This window comes from Sciurus vulgaris (assembly GCF_902686455.1).
Source record: "Sciurus vulgaris genome assembly, chromosome: 2".
In the NCBI taxonomy this organism is placed as follows: Eukaryota; Metazoa; Chordata; class Mammalia; order Rodentia; family Sciuridae; genus Sciurus; species Sciurus vulgaris.
In genome coordinates this window covers 30080009-30098782 of record NC_136462.1, presented here as the reverse complement: position 1 = coordinate 30098782, position 18774 = coordinate 30080009, and the positions used below count along the sequence as shown (strand labels likewise).

At 40.3% G+C, this 18774-nt stretch overlaps 1 protein-coding gene across 7 annotated transcripts; it reads left to right on the top strand.

Moving 5' to 3' along the window:
- Positions 1-50: 50 nt before the first annotated feature.
- COQ6 (coenzyme Q6, monooxygenase) lies at positions 51-14200 on the top strand. Of its 7 annotated transcripts, XM_079129822.1 has the most exons (14): positions 54-264; positions 3671-3814; positions 4589-4665; positions 4979-5113; positions 6339-6397; positions 6673-6796; positions 9226-9356; positions 10139-10246; positions 10325-10387; positions 10583-10690; positions 12777-12979; positions 13059-13174; positions 13306-13472; positions 13944-14200. In XM_079129822.1, exons 2-14 carry the CDS (start codon positions 3753-3755, stop codon positions 13971-13973), a joined length of 1383 nt encoding a protein of 460 aa, XP_078985948.1. In that variant the 5' UTR covers positions 54-264; positions 3671-3752; the 3' UTR covers positions 13974-14200. The 7 variants fall into 7 exon arrangements, with proteins under 7 accessions (XP_078985953.1, XP_078985947.1, XP_078985948.1 ...); XM_079129825.1 differs by lacking the exon at positions 3671-3814; XM_079129826.1 differs by lacking the exon at positions 4589-4665.
- The last annotated feature ends 4574 nt before the right edge of the window (positions 14201-18774 follow it).

Genomic DNA, 18774 nt, shown 5'->3' with positions numbered 1-18774 from the left:
TGCGATTGAAGCCGCACGAGATTGGAAAACTCTGCTCCGGAAGCACTACCTAAGGAGGGCCTAACTGGGCGCCGGGTATGGCTGTCCCGGTCAACGTCATGGCGGCCGGGCTAGCGAGGAGCGGGTGGGCGGTTGCGTCCGCAGCTACACGCAGAAGCCCACTGGTCTCCTGTCGGAGGTGGTCCGGCGCCTCGGCAGACGTAGTATACGATGTGGTGGTGTCGGGTGGTGGCCTGGTGGGTGCTGCCATGGCCTGTGCCTTGGGTAAGGGCATCTCCACGCTGATATGGCGGGGAACTGGGCTGCTTACAGTAGGAACCGCCGCACTGTGCCCAAAGGCGTACTGTCTCGGATCTTGTGATCCCTTCCCTCCTCTCCTAGAAGAACCCCAGGGTCCCCAGAAATGCGTTTGGTGCATTAGGGTCTGATAGAGTCCAAAATGAAAGGGGCCCTTAGGAGTCATTCCGACTAGTGGGGAATAACCGCCTAGAGTTATTTAGTTATATGGACACAGTGGGAGGGTATCTAGTGTTCTAACTTTGGGCCAAATGTTTCTTTTTTTTTTTTTTTTTTTCCCTAAACAAACAACTTTATTGAGATAGAATTCAAATGCCATAAAGCCCACCCATTTAAAGCGTGGAGTTTAGTGGTTTTTATTGTATTCGCAGAGTTGTGCATCCATCACTACAGTTGAGATTTATAACATTTCATTACCCTTAAAAAAAAAAAAAAAAGCAAAGAAACTTGGAACTCTTAGCAGTCACTCCCTATTTCTCTCCATCCCTCAACCCTAAGCAACCACTCGGCCTACTTTGTCTCTAGATTTTCCTTTTCTGACAGTTATATGTAGATGGAATTTACATGTTTACAAGGTTAATCTGTGGTAGCATGTATCAGTATCCCATTCCTTTTGAAGCTGAGTAATAGTATTTTATTGTGTGTATTTACCACATTTTGTTTATTCAATTATCAGTTGGTGGACATTTCTACTGTTGTCCTGTTACAGATAATGCTACTACGAATATTTTGTGTATAGGTTTTTGTGTGGACATATTTTTGGTTATCTTGGGTCTGTTCCTACTATTGGAATTGCTGAGTCACATGATAACTTTGTTTAGCGTTTTGAAGAATTGCCAAACTGTTTTCCATTAAAATCACTACACTAGGGTACCAGTTTCTCCAGGTCCTGGGCAGCACTTGATATTGTCTTTTTATTTGTTAGCTATCCTAGTGGGTATAAAGAGGTTTTAGTTTGTATTTACCTAATGACTAATGATATTGAATATCTTCCAAATGCTTATTGGCTACTTGTGCATCATCTTTGGAGAAATAACTATTTGGATCCTTTTGTTTTGTTAGTTTGTTTGTGGTTCTTAGAATTGAATGCAAGATCTCAGTGCATGCTAGGCAAGCACTCTACCACTGAGCTACACACTCCACTTTGACCTTTTTTGTTCACAATTGGGCCTTTTTTTTTTTTGATTGAATTGTTCTTTTATATATTCTGGGCACAAATCCTTCATCAGATGTATGATTTGCAAATATTTTGTTCAATTTTGAGGTCTTTTTTTTTTTTAACTTAATAGTGCTTTTGGAAGCACAAGCATTTTGATTTGTATTTATGTATGTATGTATGTGTGTATTTATTTATTTACTGTGGTGCTTGGAGTTGAACCCAGAGCCTTGAGCATGCTAAGCAAATGCTCTACACTGAACTACATCCTCAGCCCCATTTTCAATGTTGATGTAGTCCAATTTTTCAGTCCTTTATCACTTGTGCTTTTGGTGTCATAATTAAGAAATCATTGCATAGCCCAAAGATTTACTTCAATTTTTTTTTCCAGAAGTTTTATGGTTTTAGGACCTACTTTTGAGTTAAATTTTGTGTATCCTGTGAGGTTAGGACTATGCATTTACATGTGTAATTTAGGCTACTCCATTACATTCGGATGTAGATGTTACATACATATTTATGTGAAAAAAATGTGCTTAGTAAGATCAAATAAAGACCAGAGTCTCACAGCCAGGCAGTATCAGAGTTAAAATTCAAACCCAGGCCACCAAACTCCAAATGTATTGCTTTTAACAACTGTATAGTGATTTTCAGAAATTGGATTTGAGTTTTTTGACCTCAGAAATGAAAGGTTACTAGTAGTGTGCAAGTGTTTTTTGACATCAGCATCATGGATGACAGCCACATCTTCCCTAATGCGGTACCTCATATGAAGAATCGATAGGAAGAAGTGCTTTCTTTGTATGAGATAATGGGTTGGCATCTCAAAGTTTTTTGTTTTTTGTTTTTTGTTTTCCTTGAGGAGTGCAGGGATTTGGACGCAGGGCCTTTTGCTTGCAAGGCAAGCACTCTACCAAATGAGCTATATCCCCAGGCTTAAAAGTAGTTTTTAAAACAGTGTCACTAGGTGTGGTCGCACACACTTGTAATCCGAGCAGCTCAGGAAGCTGAGGCAGGAGGATTGCAAGTTCAAAACCAACCTCAGCAATTTAGGGAGACCCTGTCTCAAAATAAAAAATAAAAAGGACTGGTATGTACCTCAGTGGCAGCGTGCCCCAGGATTCAATCCCCAGTACCAAAAACAAATATAGTGTCAATTATTGAGCACTTGCTTGGGACAGTCATCTTTTTTAGTATTTTGCATACATTTTAACTTAATCCTTTTAATAACCCTAACTGTAGATTGTGCAGATAAGTAAGTTAAAACTCAAAAAGGTTGGGGCTGGGGTTGTGGCTTAGTGGTAGAGTGCTTGCCTAGCATGCGTGAGGCACTGGGTTCGATTCTCAGCACCACATGTAAATAAATGAATAAAATAAAGGTCTATCAACATCTAAAATAATATTTTTTAAAAAACTGAGAAAGGTTAAGTAACTTGCACCCAAGAGTGGGTAATTAGAATCGCAACTCTTTGGAGACACACAAAACTTTCTGGCAGGTTTAAGTATGTATCCTTGCTCTCAGACAGTCATTTTGGTTGTGCCTATTGGTAAATGGGTTAAAATATAAAATCCTGAGTCTCTGGCATCAGTGCATTTAAGAATCACCTGGGTCTTTATTATTTTTTCTTAGATTTTGAATAACTCAGGCAAAGATACAAAACTCAAAAGGTACAAATATGGTGTATATAGCATAAAATGTATAAATCCAGACTTCCATATATTATTGTTAGCCACCCAGATCTCCTCAAAGGCGACCATTGTTAACAATGTATGGAGGTATATTTTTAAAATGAAGATACCAGGTTCTGCTTTCAGTGACTGTGATTCAGTTTGTCATGTGGGGCCAGCAAACCTTTATTTTTAACAAATACCTTAGGAGCTGGGTGTGGTAGCTATAAGCCCAGCAAGTTGAGAGGCTAAGGCAGGAAGATCTCAGGTTTGAGACCAATCACAGCAATTGAGCAATGCCCTAAGCAATTTAGTGAGACTCCATCTCAAAAATAAAAGGGGCTGGGGATGTAGCTCAGTAGTTAAAGTGCCTTATGGGTTCATTTACCACACATACACACAAAAAAGTAAAAAATGTCTAGTAAGCTTTTAATATTTTCCCATAACTGTATTATGTCTTCTGTTTTAGTCAGTTTTTTTTTTTTCAATCACTGTCACCAAAAGATCTGACAATTTTAAACTTTTAAACAATTTATTTGAGGCTCACAGTTTCAGAGATCTTAGTCCATAGATGGCCAACTCCATTGCTCTGGGTCCAAGGTGAGGCAGAACATCAAGGCAGAAGGGTGTGATGAAGAAAGGCAACTCAGGACATGACAATCAGCAGAGAGCTCTATCATACCAGGGACAAAGGTATACGCCACAGGCACACCCCCAGTGACCCACCTCCTCCATCCAAACCCTACCTGCCTATAGTTACCACCTAGCAGGTATGCACTACCACTCCTGGCTCCGAGTCCCATTTTTATATCTCTGCCAATGTTTTAGGATCAGATTTATAGGCATAATTGATGTATTTCTATTATCTTTTCATTTTTATAAACTCTTGATTTAATTGAGATTGCAATGAGTTCTGTTTATTTTTCTGTTAAACAGGATTTGTGTGTGTGTGTGAGTGTGTCTGTCCTACTGGAGATTGAACCCAGGGCCTCACACATGCTTGAAATGTTTAGTACCTTATTGTTTTCTGTCACTGAGCTATACCCCCAGATCAGGAGTTGCTGTTTTTAGTGACATAATACTCTAAAGATTGGAAATATGTGGTATCTAAACACTTTAATCTTTTTAACTTCATTCTTCCTTTCTGGAAGATCCTATTGCTAGTTGTATATTTTGCCATTTGCTTCTTTGCACATGGTATATAGTAAATGTTGTTGAGAGAAGTCTTGCAGTGATGGGTGAGATGGGTTCTCCTGACTAAAATGGCAGAATATGTTATACTTAGGACTCTTCATTGGGTAGTATTTATGTTACATGCCCTATAAGAAATTTATATTCTGGGGCCTAAAGAATTAATCTTTTATTTTTAATTTTTCCTCCAGTAATGGGTATTGAACCCAGTAGCTCTATAACACCAAGCTGTATTCCCAACCCCCACCCCCCTTTTTTTTTCCTCTTTTGAGACAGGGTCATGCTAAATTGTGGATGCTGGCCTCAGACTTGGATTCCTCCTGCTTCTTTCTCCCAAGTCACTGGGATTATAGGTGTGTGCTACTGCACCTCGCTTAAATTTATTTTTAACTGAAACAAAAAACATTAAAATTGCACATATTAATGGTGTACTATGTAATGTTTTTTCCATGTAATATTTTGATGCATACATACTTGTTAAATCAGGTTAAACATATCTGTAGACTCAAACATTTATTTCTTTATTGTGAAAACTTCCAAAATACTCTTCTAGCTTTTTGAAATGTACATTGTATCTATAGTTACACTACTGAGCAATTAAATTTTTTACTTTTGTAAAATGATATAAAATATTTGTTTGTTTGTTTGTTTGTTTGTTTGTTTTAGGACATGATATTCACTTCCGTGACAAAAAAATCCTATTGCTGGAAGCAGGTCCAAAGAGAATATTGGAGAAATTGTCAGAAACTTATAGCAACAGAGTCAGCTCCATTTCCCCGGGCTCTGCAACCCTTCTCAGTAGTGAGTAGAACTCCTCTCACAGGTCCAGCCTCCTTTCCCTTTCAGCCTTCCAGTAGTGCCATAAGACAGTCACCAAAGCATCTGTGGAGAGGGAGCTCACTGTGTGGGTGGGGAGCGGGAGGTGAGGTTGGCAGTCTAGGGCTGTCAAAGATGAAGTAGTTCATGTATCAACACCCTGTCTGGGAAGGACATCCTTGAGACATGCAGCTCCATCATGTGGGCATCATGGTGGTGAAGTTAGGTCATTATGATGGGACTGAATCTATATGAACTCATTGTGATCATTCAGTCTCCATTCCCAGAGTCAGTCCTTAAGTGAACCAGGGAGCCTGTATGTTAAATGCTTTGGGTATAGATGAGTATGTGCATATTGAACCAGATAGCAAATTGTCTTTGGGTCTCTTGCAAGATGTTACTTCTCATACCATCCTAAAACCACCTTTCGTAAAGTAAACTGTTCCATCATGCCGGAGCCTCTTATACTGCTTTGTTTTTCTTCATAGCACTTACTACTCCCTCACATTATGTTGTGTTTTTTGTTGTCCCTCTCCAACTAGAAGTCAGCTGCATTAGAGAGGGATTTGGTTTTCTACTTTCTGCTCAGTACCTAGATTTAAAATGGCATATAGTAGATGCTCAGTAAATATTTATTTTTTAAAAATGAATCTGTTGCTGGGTGTGGTGGTGCATGCCTGTAATCCCAGCGACTTGGGAGGCTGAGGCAGGAGGATCTTGAGTTCAAAGCCAGCCTCAGCAAAAGTGAGGCACTAAGGAACTCAGTGAGACCCTGTCTCTAAATAAAACACAAAATAGGACTGGGGATGTGGCTCAGTGATCAAGTGCCCCTGAGTTCAATCCCTGGTACCCCCTGCCCAAAAAAAAGGATGAATCTGTTCAGTGTCACAAAGAGTTAAAAAATAACCTTTAAAGGGTTTATAACTTTACTTAGATGATAAAAAAGAACAAAATGCATTTGGTTTTCCTTTCTTATTCCTTCTAACCTTGCATGATTTACCTTTTGGGACTTCGTTCATGCTGTACAATCTGGAACTGGGGAACAGATCAGCTCCTAGCAACAAGCAGGGTAGGGACAGAGAGAATTTTTTTTTCTGTTATTGGAGAATACTAAAAACCATCTCTTATTGAGCAAGATGGAGGGACAAAAGGAAGTGCAGGAGCCAGGTCCTGTGTGACTGCTGTGTTCTACAGATGCTCTCTTTTGTAGGTTTTGGTGCTTGGGATCATATCTGCAACATGAGATACAGAGCCTTTCGGCGAATGCAGGTACTTCCTTTTTCTTTCTTGTTTTTGGCAAGATGTCTGTCTGATGTTAACATATTGGAGTCCCTGCTCTCCAGGTGTTCTTGAAGGTGGGAGGAATCAGACAAAGCTCACATTTAGTCTAAGGAAGTGGGGTAAGCATTGCTCACAATCTTCTGCCAGAGAGGCTAACAATTTTTAGTTTCTGCTTCTATCACTTGGGAAAGCAATTCTCAGTTTCTGTTTGGAGTCTGTTTCCTTCACCTTAGTTTTGATGCAGAGTATTTTTGTGTTTCCAGGTGTGGGACGCCTGCTCAGAGGCCTTGATAATGTTTGATAAGGATAATTTAGATGACATGGGCTATATAGTGGAGAACGATGTCATCATGAATGCTCTTACTAAGCAGCTGGAGGCTGTGTCTGGTGAGGCACCATCTTGTCCATCTTTCATTTATACTGTGGGAATTGAGCAGCCTTAAGACTTACTGGGAGAAAAGATCCCTTTTACAGATACTTAAATTTCTATAGTAATGAAATCCTCTGATGTTTATTACAGGGTTATTCTTTTTCAGTAGTGGGGATTGAAAGAAGGTGCTTTAACTCTGAGCTACAACCCCAAACCTTTTGTTTTATTATTATTATTATAATACCAGAGATTGAACCCAGGAGCACTTAACCATTGTACCACATCCACAGCCTTTTTTTTTTTTTAACTAAGAGACAGGGTCTTCTGAGTTGCTCAGGGCCTTCCTAAATTGCTGAGGCCAGCTTTGAACTTGTGATCCTCCTGGGTTTATAGGTATGTGACCACTGGGTTTATAGGTATGTGACCTCATGCCCAGCCCCAAACTTTTTTATCTTATGTCTTTTTAAATTTTGAGACAGGATCTCACTAAGTTACTAAGGGTCTTGCCAAGTTGCTGAGGCTGGCTTCAAATTTGTGATCCTGCTATCTCAACCTTATGAGACACTGGGATTACAAGAAAGCAAGCTTGACTTTCTTTTTTAAAACACAGCTTTGGGGCTGAGGAGATAGCTCAGTCAGTAGAGTGCTTGCCTTGTAAGCACAAGGCCCTGGGTTCGATCCCCAGCACCAAAAACAAACAAACAAACAAACAAAAAAAAACCACAGCTTTATTCATAAACAGTTTATATGACATAAATTCACCCATTCTAAGTATACAGTTCAGCTTTTAATGTATTTATAGAGTATGCCTCTATCACCACAATATTATTTAAGAACATTTTCATCACCTCATGAAAGGGAATCTCATGCTGGTTACAAGTGGTGCACACCTGTAATCTGAGCAACTTGGTTGGCTGCCAGGAGGATTGCCAAGTTCTAGGCCAGCCTCAGTGATTTAACAAGAGCCTCAGCAACTTACAAGACCCTGTCTTAAAATAAAAAATACAAAGAACTGGAGATGTAGCTCAGTGGTAAAGCAACCCTGGGTTCAGTCTCCAGTACAAAAAAAAAGGAAACCCCTCACCATTTTTAATCATTCTCCATTCCCAGCCCTAGTCCCTGGCAGCCACTATTCTGCTTTCCATCTTAAGATTTGCCTATTCTGGATAATTCATATATGTGAAATGTATAGTTTATATTAATTTGTGTTAGAGTTTTCTTACTGAGCTCTTATTTTCACAGTACTGGTGATTGAATCCAGGGGTGCTCTACCACTGAGCTATATTCCTAGCCCTTACTTTTTATTTTGAGAACAGGGTCTGAGTTACCCAGGCTGTCCTTGAACTGTGAACCTCCTGTCTCAACCTTCTGAGTAGCTGGGATTACAGGTGTGCACCTAGCTTCACTGAGCATATTTTTGAAATTTATCCATGTTGTAGTATGTACCAGTGTTCATCCCTTTTTTGGGAGACTGAGGCAGGAGGATCACAAGTTCAAAGCCAGCCTCAGCAACTCAGTGAGATCCTAAGCAATTCAGTAAGACCAGTCTCTAAATCAAATGTAAAAAAAGGGCTGGGGATGTGGCTTAGTAGTCAAGTGCCCCTTGGTTCAATCCCTGGTTAAAAAAAAAAAAATTTAAATTGCCCATTTTTAAATTGGATTATTTGTACTTTTGTTTTCAAGTTGTAGTTCTTTATATATTCTGAATATAAATTTCTTGTCAGATATATGATTTGCAAATGTATGATAAGATTTTAGAGAGAAAAATTGGAAGCAGTTTAAATGTGTTTTGATATAGGATACTTGACCACCATCTAGCTTTCAAAAATAATTTAGGGCTAGGGATGTAGCTCAGTGGTAGAATGCTTGCCTACTATGCATGAGACCCTGGGTTCAATCCTCAGCACTGCAAAAAGAAAAAAAAAATCCCCTTTTCAGCTATTATGAAATACATGGTACACTATTATTATTTGCCCTACTGTGCAATAACTTATTTTTCGAATCTAACTGTAACTTAGTACTCAGTGACCAACCTAGAGCAGATTATTTTTATGAACAACAAAAAAATGATTTCCAGTGGGAAGAAAAATCTTTTTGTTTCAACCTGTTGCATTACCGCCCTGTCTGCTCTGCCATGGTAGGTGGGCTCATATAGGTATAGAGTGATACTATCAGAAAGAGAAGAAAGCCTCCTGCTGAGAATTTACAGAGAGCTTAAATGCCTTTTTTTTACACTGAGTCAGCCCTGTGGCTTCTGTTATTTATCCACTCTCAGATCATAGCATGATTATTTGAGTTATTTTTATTTTTAAAGTTACTGTTTAGATCTTTGGCAGTAAATGACAAGACATGCTGTCCTGGAACCTTGCTTTAGGTTAGATGTGACTTTTTCCTTCTTTTGGCCTGCCTTTCTAATATTTTGTTTTTTCTCTTCTGACCTCCCCAGACCGAGTGACTGTGCTGTACAGGAGCAAAGCTGTTGGCTACACCTGGCCTGGTCCATTTTCCATGGCAGACTCTAGCCCTTGGGTCCATATTACCCTAGGTGATGGCAGCACCCTCCAGACCAAATTGTTGGTAGTTGAAGATTCTTCTTTTTGACAGGGGTCTTGCATGTCCGCATCTTACCCTGCATTCTAGGGCCTCTAGTTTTAGACTTAAGGTATAGATTAACTTTGGGCAAGGCCGTTGGTTATATAATGACCAGTAAAGTACCCATTTAGGGCAGCCCAAGTTAAGATGATCTGATAAATCCTGTACAGGAAGCAATGCCACAGGCCATTGTAGGTCATGAAATGAAGGCTAGAAGGATAGCTGGACCTCACAGGGACAGGAACCAGTATCAGGAGTTGAAGCTGCTCTTGCCCTCTCAGGAGTCACATTGTCATTCTTGAAGCTCTCATGGTTTTCTCCCTCCCTCATTTTCTTCCATCAGCTTTTCCTTTTACAATTCTGGGGCTTGCTGTCTACTGAAACTTGTCTGTCTTGTTGAAATATCAAGAGAACCTGGCTAATATCAGTTCGTCCAGCTAGTTGACAAGTATTTATCCTGACAAATATCAATTTGTCCAGCTGACTCATTTTTAACCTATGGCTGGTACCTCTTGTGAGTATCAATTTGTCCAGCTGATGATGTGTTACTGATGATGTCCACTTTGGCTCCAGAAGCTGAGGCTGAAGTCACATTGTAGAGCTACAGTTCTAGGGCAGTGAGTGAGACAGGTCTGATGAAAAGCTTCCTGCATAGGTGGGGCTGCCAGCAGTTGAAACTAGAGAAAACTCAAGGTGAAAGAGAAACTTTTGGAGTAGTTTGCTTATGAAGAGGTTGTAAGACTTAGCAGACTCTTTTCTTCAAGTAGATTGGTGCTGATGGTTACAACTCAGGAGTACGGCAAGCTGCTGGAATCCAGACTGTTAGTTGGAACTATGACCAGTCTGCTGTTGTGGCTACTCTGCATTTATCAGAGGTGAGATCTGGAGCTGCTATCCGGCAACGCTGCTCATAAGCACTGGCTACTCACAAGAACCTTTCTCCTCTGTTGCAGGCCACAGAAAACAATGTAGCTTGGCAGAGATTTCTTCCCTCTGGGCCTATTGCTCTGCTCCCGGTAAGAAGTCCTCTGGCCAGTCTGCTCAAAAGCAAGCCTTCATTTCTAGGACTTTTCTTTCTCTCAGCCCTTTTTCTGGTTTTAAAGGAATATGCCCAAGCTCTCATTACTCCCCTTTCTTGTTTTCCTTATGATTGAGAGTCCCCCAAGTTCAGAAGTTTTAGCCTTGGTATTGGTGTCCTTCTTTTGACACAGCTCTCGGATACCCTGAGTTCCTTGGTCTGGTCGACATCCCATGAACATGCTGCAGAGCTAGTAAGCATGGATGAGGAAGAGTTTGTGGATGCCATTAACTCTGCCTTTGTGAGTATCAATTTGTCCGGCTGATGATGTGATGTAGGGGTGGATTCAGAAGGTGGTTTTAAGTAAGGAAAAAGGACTAACCAAGCAGCTGCCTCTTTGTAACTGGTAGGATTATGTGGAGCAGGAAACTTAGGGAATGCAAAATAGCAATAATGCTGCTCTTCTGAGTGTTGTGACTGCTTAAAACAGTTGTCTGGGTGATTACCATTGTGTTTTTTAAGCTATAACATTTTGATAATTTTGAACAATTCTACTTGGTCCCAAGATCTATACTTTTGAAACCTAATGAATAGAAGTATTCCCAGGGAGGGATGGGACGGTTGGAATAGGAAGGACAGTAGAATGAAAAAGACATTATTACTCTATATACATGTATGATTACACTACTGGTGTGACTCAGCACCATGTTTAGCCAGAGGAAGGAGAAATTATGCTCCATTTGTGTACAATATGTGAAAATGCATTCTACTGCCATGTATAACCAATTAAACAAATTTTGAAAAATTTATTTTAAATCTTCTGAAAAAACAAAAATAGTACCAGTGTAACTCCACATCGTGTACAACCACAAAAATGGGAAGTTATACTCCATGTATATATGATATGTCAAAATACACTGTACTGTCATGTATAACTAAAAAGAACAAATTAAATTTTTTTTTTTTTTAAATAGTGTAGGGCTGGGGAGATAGCTCAGTTGGTAGAGCACTTGTCTTGTAAGCACAAGGCCCTGGGTTCGATCCCCAGTACCACAAAAAAAAAAAAAAGAAAGAAAAAAAAATAGTGTAACCAACTTGTCAGGACTGAATAAAGACATTTAAAATGAGACAATTGGGCTAGGAGTATAGTACAGAGGTAGACTACTTGCCTAGCATGAGTAAGCCCAGGGTTCAATTCCCAGCACCACAAAAAAATAAAAATAAAATGAGAGAATGTGTGTAAAATTGCTTGGAACATATCTAGTTCATTGTAGGTACTCAAGAAATGGTAATCACTATTCTGAAGTAAGCACAGCCTGTAGACACAGGGGTTCCAGGATTGTTAGAGCTTATAGTCCACATTTATCTGAATTCTCTAATATTAATAATTAGAACATTTATTGAATGCATAATGTGTGTCAGGTATTAGGATAGTGTTAACATATATTTAACTTCAGTAAACCCATAATGTAGGTACTACATTATCCTCATTTAGAGGAATTAGGAACTTCCCTGAGGTCACACAGCTAGTGGCAAAAATGAGTTCTGTAATTAAACTGGCCCTTAGAGCCTTTTTTAACCAAGCCCCACTACCTCACTAAAGAGTTCACACTGAAGAATTCAAACCCACTGCTCAGCAGCATCACTAAGAATAAAAGGAATTTACTGAAGTGGATTCCAAGATAAATAGTAAATGTTACCCCTCTAGGTCATTTTGTATCTATTCCTAGCACAGACCTCCCACTTTTGTAGTCCATTCATCCTTCTGTCTCGTAGACTCTGGAGACAGAGACAGATGAAGCAGTCCCTGTTTTCAGGAAGCTAGTAGTCAAATGAAGACAAGACACATGAACAACAACCTTAGTATGGAGACAATATACGTAGGATGCTGTGGGAGCAGAGATGGGGAGAACACGCAGAGGTGTTTGGGGGATGTTACAAAAAAAGGTGGCATCTTCTGGATGCTCTGAGGTGGTGTTCCACTGAAGAGTTGGGAGGACATTCTAAGCAGAGGGGAGTCCTGGAGGCAAGAGGTTACTGTAGGAGGAGCTACGCTGTGGCTGATGCAGGTTAGTGATGATGGTGACTGGCAAAGGGTGCAGCTTAAAGGGGCCAATTCAGGAGCCCCTTTGCCTGATCCTAAAACCTGCGTGGAATGCTGGGAAATTGTTTTGCATTTAAGGGAGTTAACTCATGTTCAACATCAGTTTAGGTATGTTAGGTAGCATTACCCTTAGCTTTGGTTATAAAAAATATTTCCTTGTTGAATTTTAAATTCCTGGCTAGTCACTGATCAAATTTCATGGGTTTTTTTTGTTTTCTGGTGTTTTTTGTTGTTGTTGTTTTTGTTTTTGTTTTTGTTTTTTTCCTCTGCTGCTACTGTTCAGTGGAGTGATGCAAACCACACAGACTTCATCGATTCAGCTGGGACTATGTTGCAATATGTTGTCACCCTTCTGAAGCCTACTAAGGTCTCAGCTCGCCAGCTACCTCCAAGTGTAGCAAGGGTGGATGCAAAAAGCAGAGTACTCTTTCCTCTGGGTCTGGGACACGCTGCAGAGTACGTCCGGCCTCGGATGGCACTCATTGGGTAAGAGTAATGGAGCAGGACCCCTCTCCCTTCTTGCCATGCTTCCGGAGGCCATACCTGACTGCCACTCTGTTCTTAGGGATGCAGCCCACAGGGTCCATCCACTTGCCGGACAAGGTGTCAACATGGGCTTTGGGGATATCTCCAGCTTGGTCCATCATCTCAGTACTGCAGCCTTCAATGGGAAAGACTTGGGTAGGTTTTAGGTATCCAAAAGTCATATAGTTAAAGACCACAGCCCCAGAATGGCCCTCGGGAGCCAAATAGAGTAGACAAACACGTATCTATTATTAGATTAGGACTTTAACTTTTCCTCTTTCCTTCAGGTTCCATGAGCCACCTTGCAAGTTATGAAACAGACAGACAGCGTCACAACACTGCTCTTCTGGCTGCTACAGACTTACTGAAAAGGCTCTATTCCACCAGAGCTGCTCCACTTGTGCTGCTCAGGACATGGGGTTTGCAGGCCACTAATGCAGTGTCTCCACTCAAAGTAAGAGGCTACTCATGGCTCTCCATTCATGGAGAAGGATGAACAAGACAACTCCAGATTTCTTTAGTTTTCTTGACTGTGACATTTGTTGTCTGTATCTGTCTCCCTTCCCCACTGGTGAAGTACAGGAGTGCTTGCTGGGCCTTTTGGGGCGTACTTCTAAGCGTAAGCACCAGCTTGATATGGTACATGAGGGGCTTGAGCACAGCAAAGAGGGAATTGTAACGATGAAGACGTTTCAGCTCCTCTTGCTATTTGGCCAACTTCTTCCCTGAAACGTACTTCCATTTAAAAATACCTTCTTCTTTATTTTTTTTTAAGCTGGAAGAAAGTAGGAAGTCTTAGGAGGGGGGACCTTTTGCTAAATTTTTGCTTTAACAACTTAGATATTTCATTTTAAAGTATTTTCTTTGCTTGCCTTTCTACTTTAGAGTGCCAGAGCATCACTCACTGTATTTCATTTTTCTCCAGGAACAGATCATGGCCTTTGCCAGCAAATGAGTACTACTCCTCTGGAGATTATGCTGTCGAAAGAACATCCTGCCCTGCAACCACCACATGTATTTTCAAGATTTGATTTAATAATTTACTTTTGTTCACTGAGGAAGCCTTGCAAACAATTCTAAATTTCTTTAATTTAGAATTAAATTAACATTAGAATTCTTTTTGTTTTCACTTCTGCTTAATGGGCCTATGGGGTCCAAATAAAGAGGAATAATTTGCTATGAGTAAGGAATATTAATTAAGGCAAGGGGAAAAAACCCTACAAGACGACTTACTATTTGCTTGAAAAGAGAATTTTATTACTAAAAGAAAAATCATCAAGGTGCTATCTTACTCATTTTCACCTGTTAATAATTCCAAAGCAAGATTTACAGTTTTTTTTTAATACTGGTCATAAATTTATACAGTTGTCTGTTGGTGGAGGTAAGAATTAGAAATGCTTAGTTGATAAATTTTTGTTAAAATTGCCATTTTAAAATTAATGTTAGAATGCAGGTGTACTCTGTGTGTGTGTTGGGGGAGGTGCAGGGTGCTTAACCTAGAGGTGCTCTACCACTGAGCTATATCCCCAGCCCTTTTTCTCTTATTTTGAGGCAGGTCCACTAACTTGCTGAGGCTGGCCTCAGCCTCTCAAGCCACTGCATTACAGGCATGTACCACAGCACCCAGCAAATATAAATTACTTTTAATTTGTTACAGATGCACTAGACTTTCTAGGAAAAAAAACAACTAAATCTTATTAATGCTAATTATTACCTTATTATCACAGCATCATATTTCAGTTTTATTTATGGTTCTCCAGGATACCACTGTCCATTCAGTTATAAAATAATAAATAATTTCATTGCACAGGTTTAAAGACTTCAGGAACCATGTCAAAAGAGATACTCTAATTAGCAGCAGAATTTGACCATGCGTGGTGACAGATTGGTGGTCAGCAGAATGAATAGTGTGTTGCTGTGAGATATTTTTTCCCCCCAATGTTGGGGACAGAACCCAGGGCTCTACCGCTGAATATATCCCCAGCTCATTTTTAAGTTGTATTTCAACACAGGGTCTCACTAAATTGCTCTAGCTGGCCTCAAACTTGTGATCCTTCTGCCTCAGCCTCCTGAATAGCTAGGATTACAGAGATACCACCATGCCTGGCTTACTATGAATTTTTAAGAGCTCACTCCACAGTATCAGAGATACCTTTGGAAGAGATCTTTAGGTCTGTTAGATATGTACATTATAAAAAAAAAAATCTCTTGTCCATCCAGGTGCAATGGCTCACACCTGTAATCCCAGTGACTCGGGCGTATGAGGCAGAAGGGTCACAGTTCAAGGCCAGCCTTAGCAACTAAACAAGGTCCTAAGCAACTTAGCAAGACCCTGTCTCAAAATAGAAAGATAAAAAGGAATGGGAGACTGGGGTTGTAGCTCAATGGTGGATGCTCACCTAGCATGTGTGAAGCACTGGGTTTGCTCCTCAGCACTACATAAAAATAAAAAAACAAAATAAAGGTATGGTGTCCATCTACAACTAAAACTTAAAAAAAAAAAAAAAAAAAAGAAAGAAAGAAATGGGGTTGTAACTCTGGTAAAGCTCCCCTGAGTTCAATTCCCAGTACTAAAAAAATAAAAAAATCTTGTTGAAAAATCTAATTCAAAGATGAAAGATGAAGAGACCTTGTCCTTTTGAACCAGTCTAAGCTATTCTTGGGAATAACTTTTAGTTTTTTTTTTTTTTTGGTACTAGAAACTGAACCCAGGGGGCACTTAACCACAACACTGAGCTACATCCCCAGTCCTTTTTTTTTTTCTTTGAGACAGGCTCTTACTAAGTTGCTTAGGTCCTTGCTTAGTTGCTGAGGCTGACCTGTGAACTTGGCAATCCTCCTACCTCAGCCTCCGGAGTCACTGGGATTATAGGCATGTGTCACTGTGCCTGACTGGGAGTAACTTTTTTTTTTTTTTTTTTTTTGTGGTGCTGGGAATTGAACCCAGGGCCTTGTGCATGCAAGGCAAGCACTCTACCAACTGAGCTATATCCCCAGCCCCTGGGAGTAACTTTTGAAGGAATGAGAAGTTCCTTCAGAAGCTGAAAAGCTTCCTGGAGGGGAGCTTTTCAGAGAAATTTGTGAGATGAGTAATAAAGTGATAAGGTCACAAACCTTCCAGGAATCCCAGGGAAAAAAATGTGCCCAGAATAAAAGATGACAGCTGCCGTGAAAAGCTGTGTGACTACTGGCAGAGACTTAGGAACAGGTCATTTTTCAAATGGAAAGGTAGCCCAGGTGAGGAGAACATGGACTCTTCAGATGTGTGCAAACAAACACAGGCAGTACAGCAAGAAGTTTGAGACACTCTGCCAGGGCCTCCATGACTCTCAGCAGATGTTCTTTATATAGTGATGGTGATTAATAAGCACACAACATCCACCATGTGTCAGGCCGTGTCCTCAGTATTTTAAACATACTAGCCCTTTTAAGGAGATGAAATTAACAAGCAATATTAGAATACGTAGGGCAACTTAGTAGAAGACCAAAAGGATACATTTTCAAATCTTTTTTTCTAAGAAATAATTCTCATCCCAAATTGCACATAAAATGAACAAATTGGTTAATTTTTTCAGTGTTCTGGTTAAGATTAACAGTATATAAAGATAGATTTCTGAAGTGAGACTGTGTCTACCCAAGAGTTCTGAAGGTATCCAGGGTCACCAAAGGAGCGCACTTCATGAACAGGGCCTCTGTTTATGAGACGCTTCAGAGAGTGCCTGAGGTGATAAACACCAGGGGCCTCGCCTCCGGGGACCTGGTAGTGTGCAGGAATCTGAAGAACACAGCTTACTTCTTGGGGGAGCAACTTGGTTTCTTACTGGAGGTAGTAAGTCAGTCACATGAACACTTAAACTGGGTAGACACCCTACTTCTCATTTTGTTGCTTATTTGAAATAAATTAGTTTGTACAGAGTAGAATTAATACCAACTATCTAAAGCTAATTGGAATACAGAGGCAAGTTAAGGACTAAGAGGAAAAATGAATTGCTTAGCCATCCTTCCTTGGGGCTGCCAGCTTCTGTGCTGGAGCTGAAATGGATGTCTTTTCTCTTGCTTACCATCTCACTTTTCAAACTTTCACTTTCTGGACAGCTTGTTCTCTTAACCAATTTAAAAATCTGCATCTTTACAAGCTTGAATTTGGAGCTCAGGGAAGAGCAGAGTAGTGTGAGATGCCAGATGAGGTCTACCTATTTTCTTTCACAGGGTTAATAACCAATAATCAAAGAATCAATAATAAGGCATAGGTGGACTTAACTCAGGTTGACCTCCCATGAAAGGCCTATGCCATCTTTAATGGGGTATCTGGATGTCCTTGGAAGAGCTGGGCTGGATGTGACTTATTCTTCTAGGTACTAACTCAAAGAATCTAAGAATCTGCTCTTTTCAGCAGTCTGGTATAAGCAGCAGTATGTGTGAATTCATTCAACACTGTTCCTGCATTTAAAATGACCATGACCACCTTACCTCCTTACTACAATAAATCTTTTCTCCTCTTAATCCTAGCCCAAGATGTCAGATCCCTTCTCCCTACCCCCTCCCCAGTTCCACCATTGGCTCATCCGTTATCCAGTCAACTCCACTCTGCAAGCAAGACAAACCCTTGGCCTGACTCACTCAGTCCCATTTCTCCATAGGTATCCCATTACCGCAGTCCACAAGGACCTTGACTAGCTCGTTTTGTGTTAATGGACTTGAAATCAGAGCAAATCTCCTCACCAAAAGAAAAACCACCCTAAACTCTCCTACACAGCTCTCAGCAGGTTACACAAATATTAGGGCTATCATTCAAATAAATGTGCCCCCCGCCATGGTCCAGAACTGTGGCTCCTTCAACTTCCTGCCTCTTATATAGAGTGATGTTGCTCCACTAAGGGATGTAGGACAGGAACTTGGGAAAGGAAAGAGTCCTATATCCAGAACCCTGAGCAGGCCTCTTAATCTACAACCCGCTGTCAAGACCATATATTGGACCTAAATTGGAAGTTCCTAGAGAAGTTATGATGGGCTTGAGCAGTCTGGGGCTTTGGTGAAGATTATCTGTTGACTACAGTTTGGGGCATAATTAAATCTCAGTAATTCAGACAGGTGTGTACCTTAATTCTACACATTGGAAAATAGAAGCTCTAAGAATTTAGGTATCTTAAACTGAAAATATCAAAACCAGTAAGTGACACAGGCATGATTTAAACCCAGGTCTTGCTGAAAGTTTATAAAATCACTACTATTTTATTTTATTTTATTTTTGGGGTGATAAAATGCACATAACATCAAATTCACTCTGCTATTTTAAAATACCAACAGACAAGAGAGAACCACTACCTAAGTCATATAAAGTTAGGACATCAAGATTTTGGGCTGGAGATGTGGCTCAGTGGTTAAGCATCCCTGGGTTCAGTCCCCAGTACCAAAAAAATAAAAAGAAATAAAATTTTCACACACAAAAAAACAGATATTGGGAACTCTGTCCTACCCTCCACTTACTAAACCCACTCTCTGAAGGCTCCACTGCTGTAAACTTTGGCAACTGCTAGTAGCATGGAAGGAACCCTTCCCTATTTAAGCCAAAGGTAGAGTAAATAGTAATAATCACTAGGACTCGGAGAGTCTCTAAAACAAAGATTTGTTGAGTAAATGGGGGAAGGGATGACCTCCTTTCTTAAGACTGCCATCTCTATCCTGTTAAGATTTAGGATGGCTCTCAGATGGCTGATTGGAGCTAGTGTACAAAAGAATCACACAAATTTTGATAG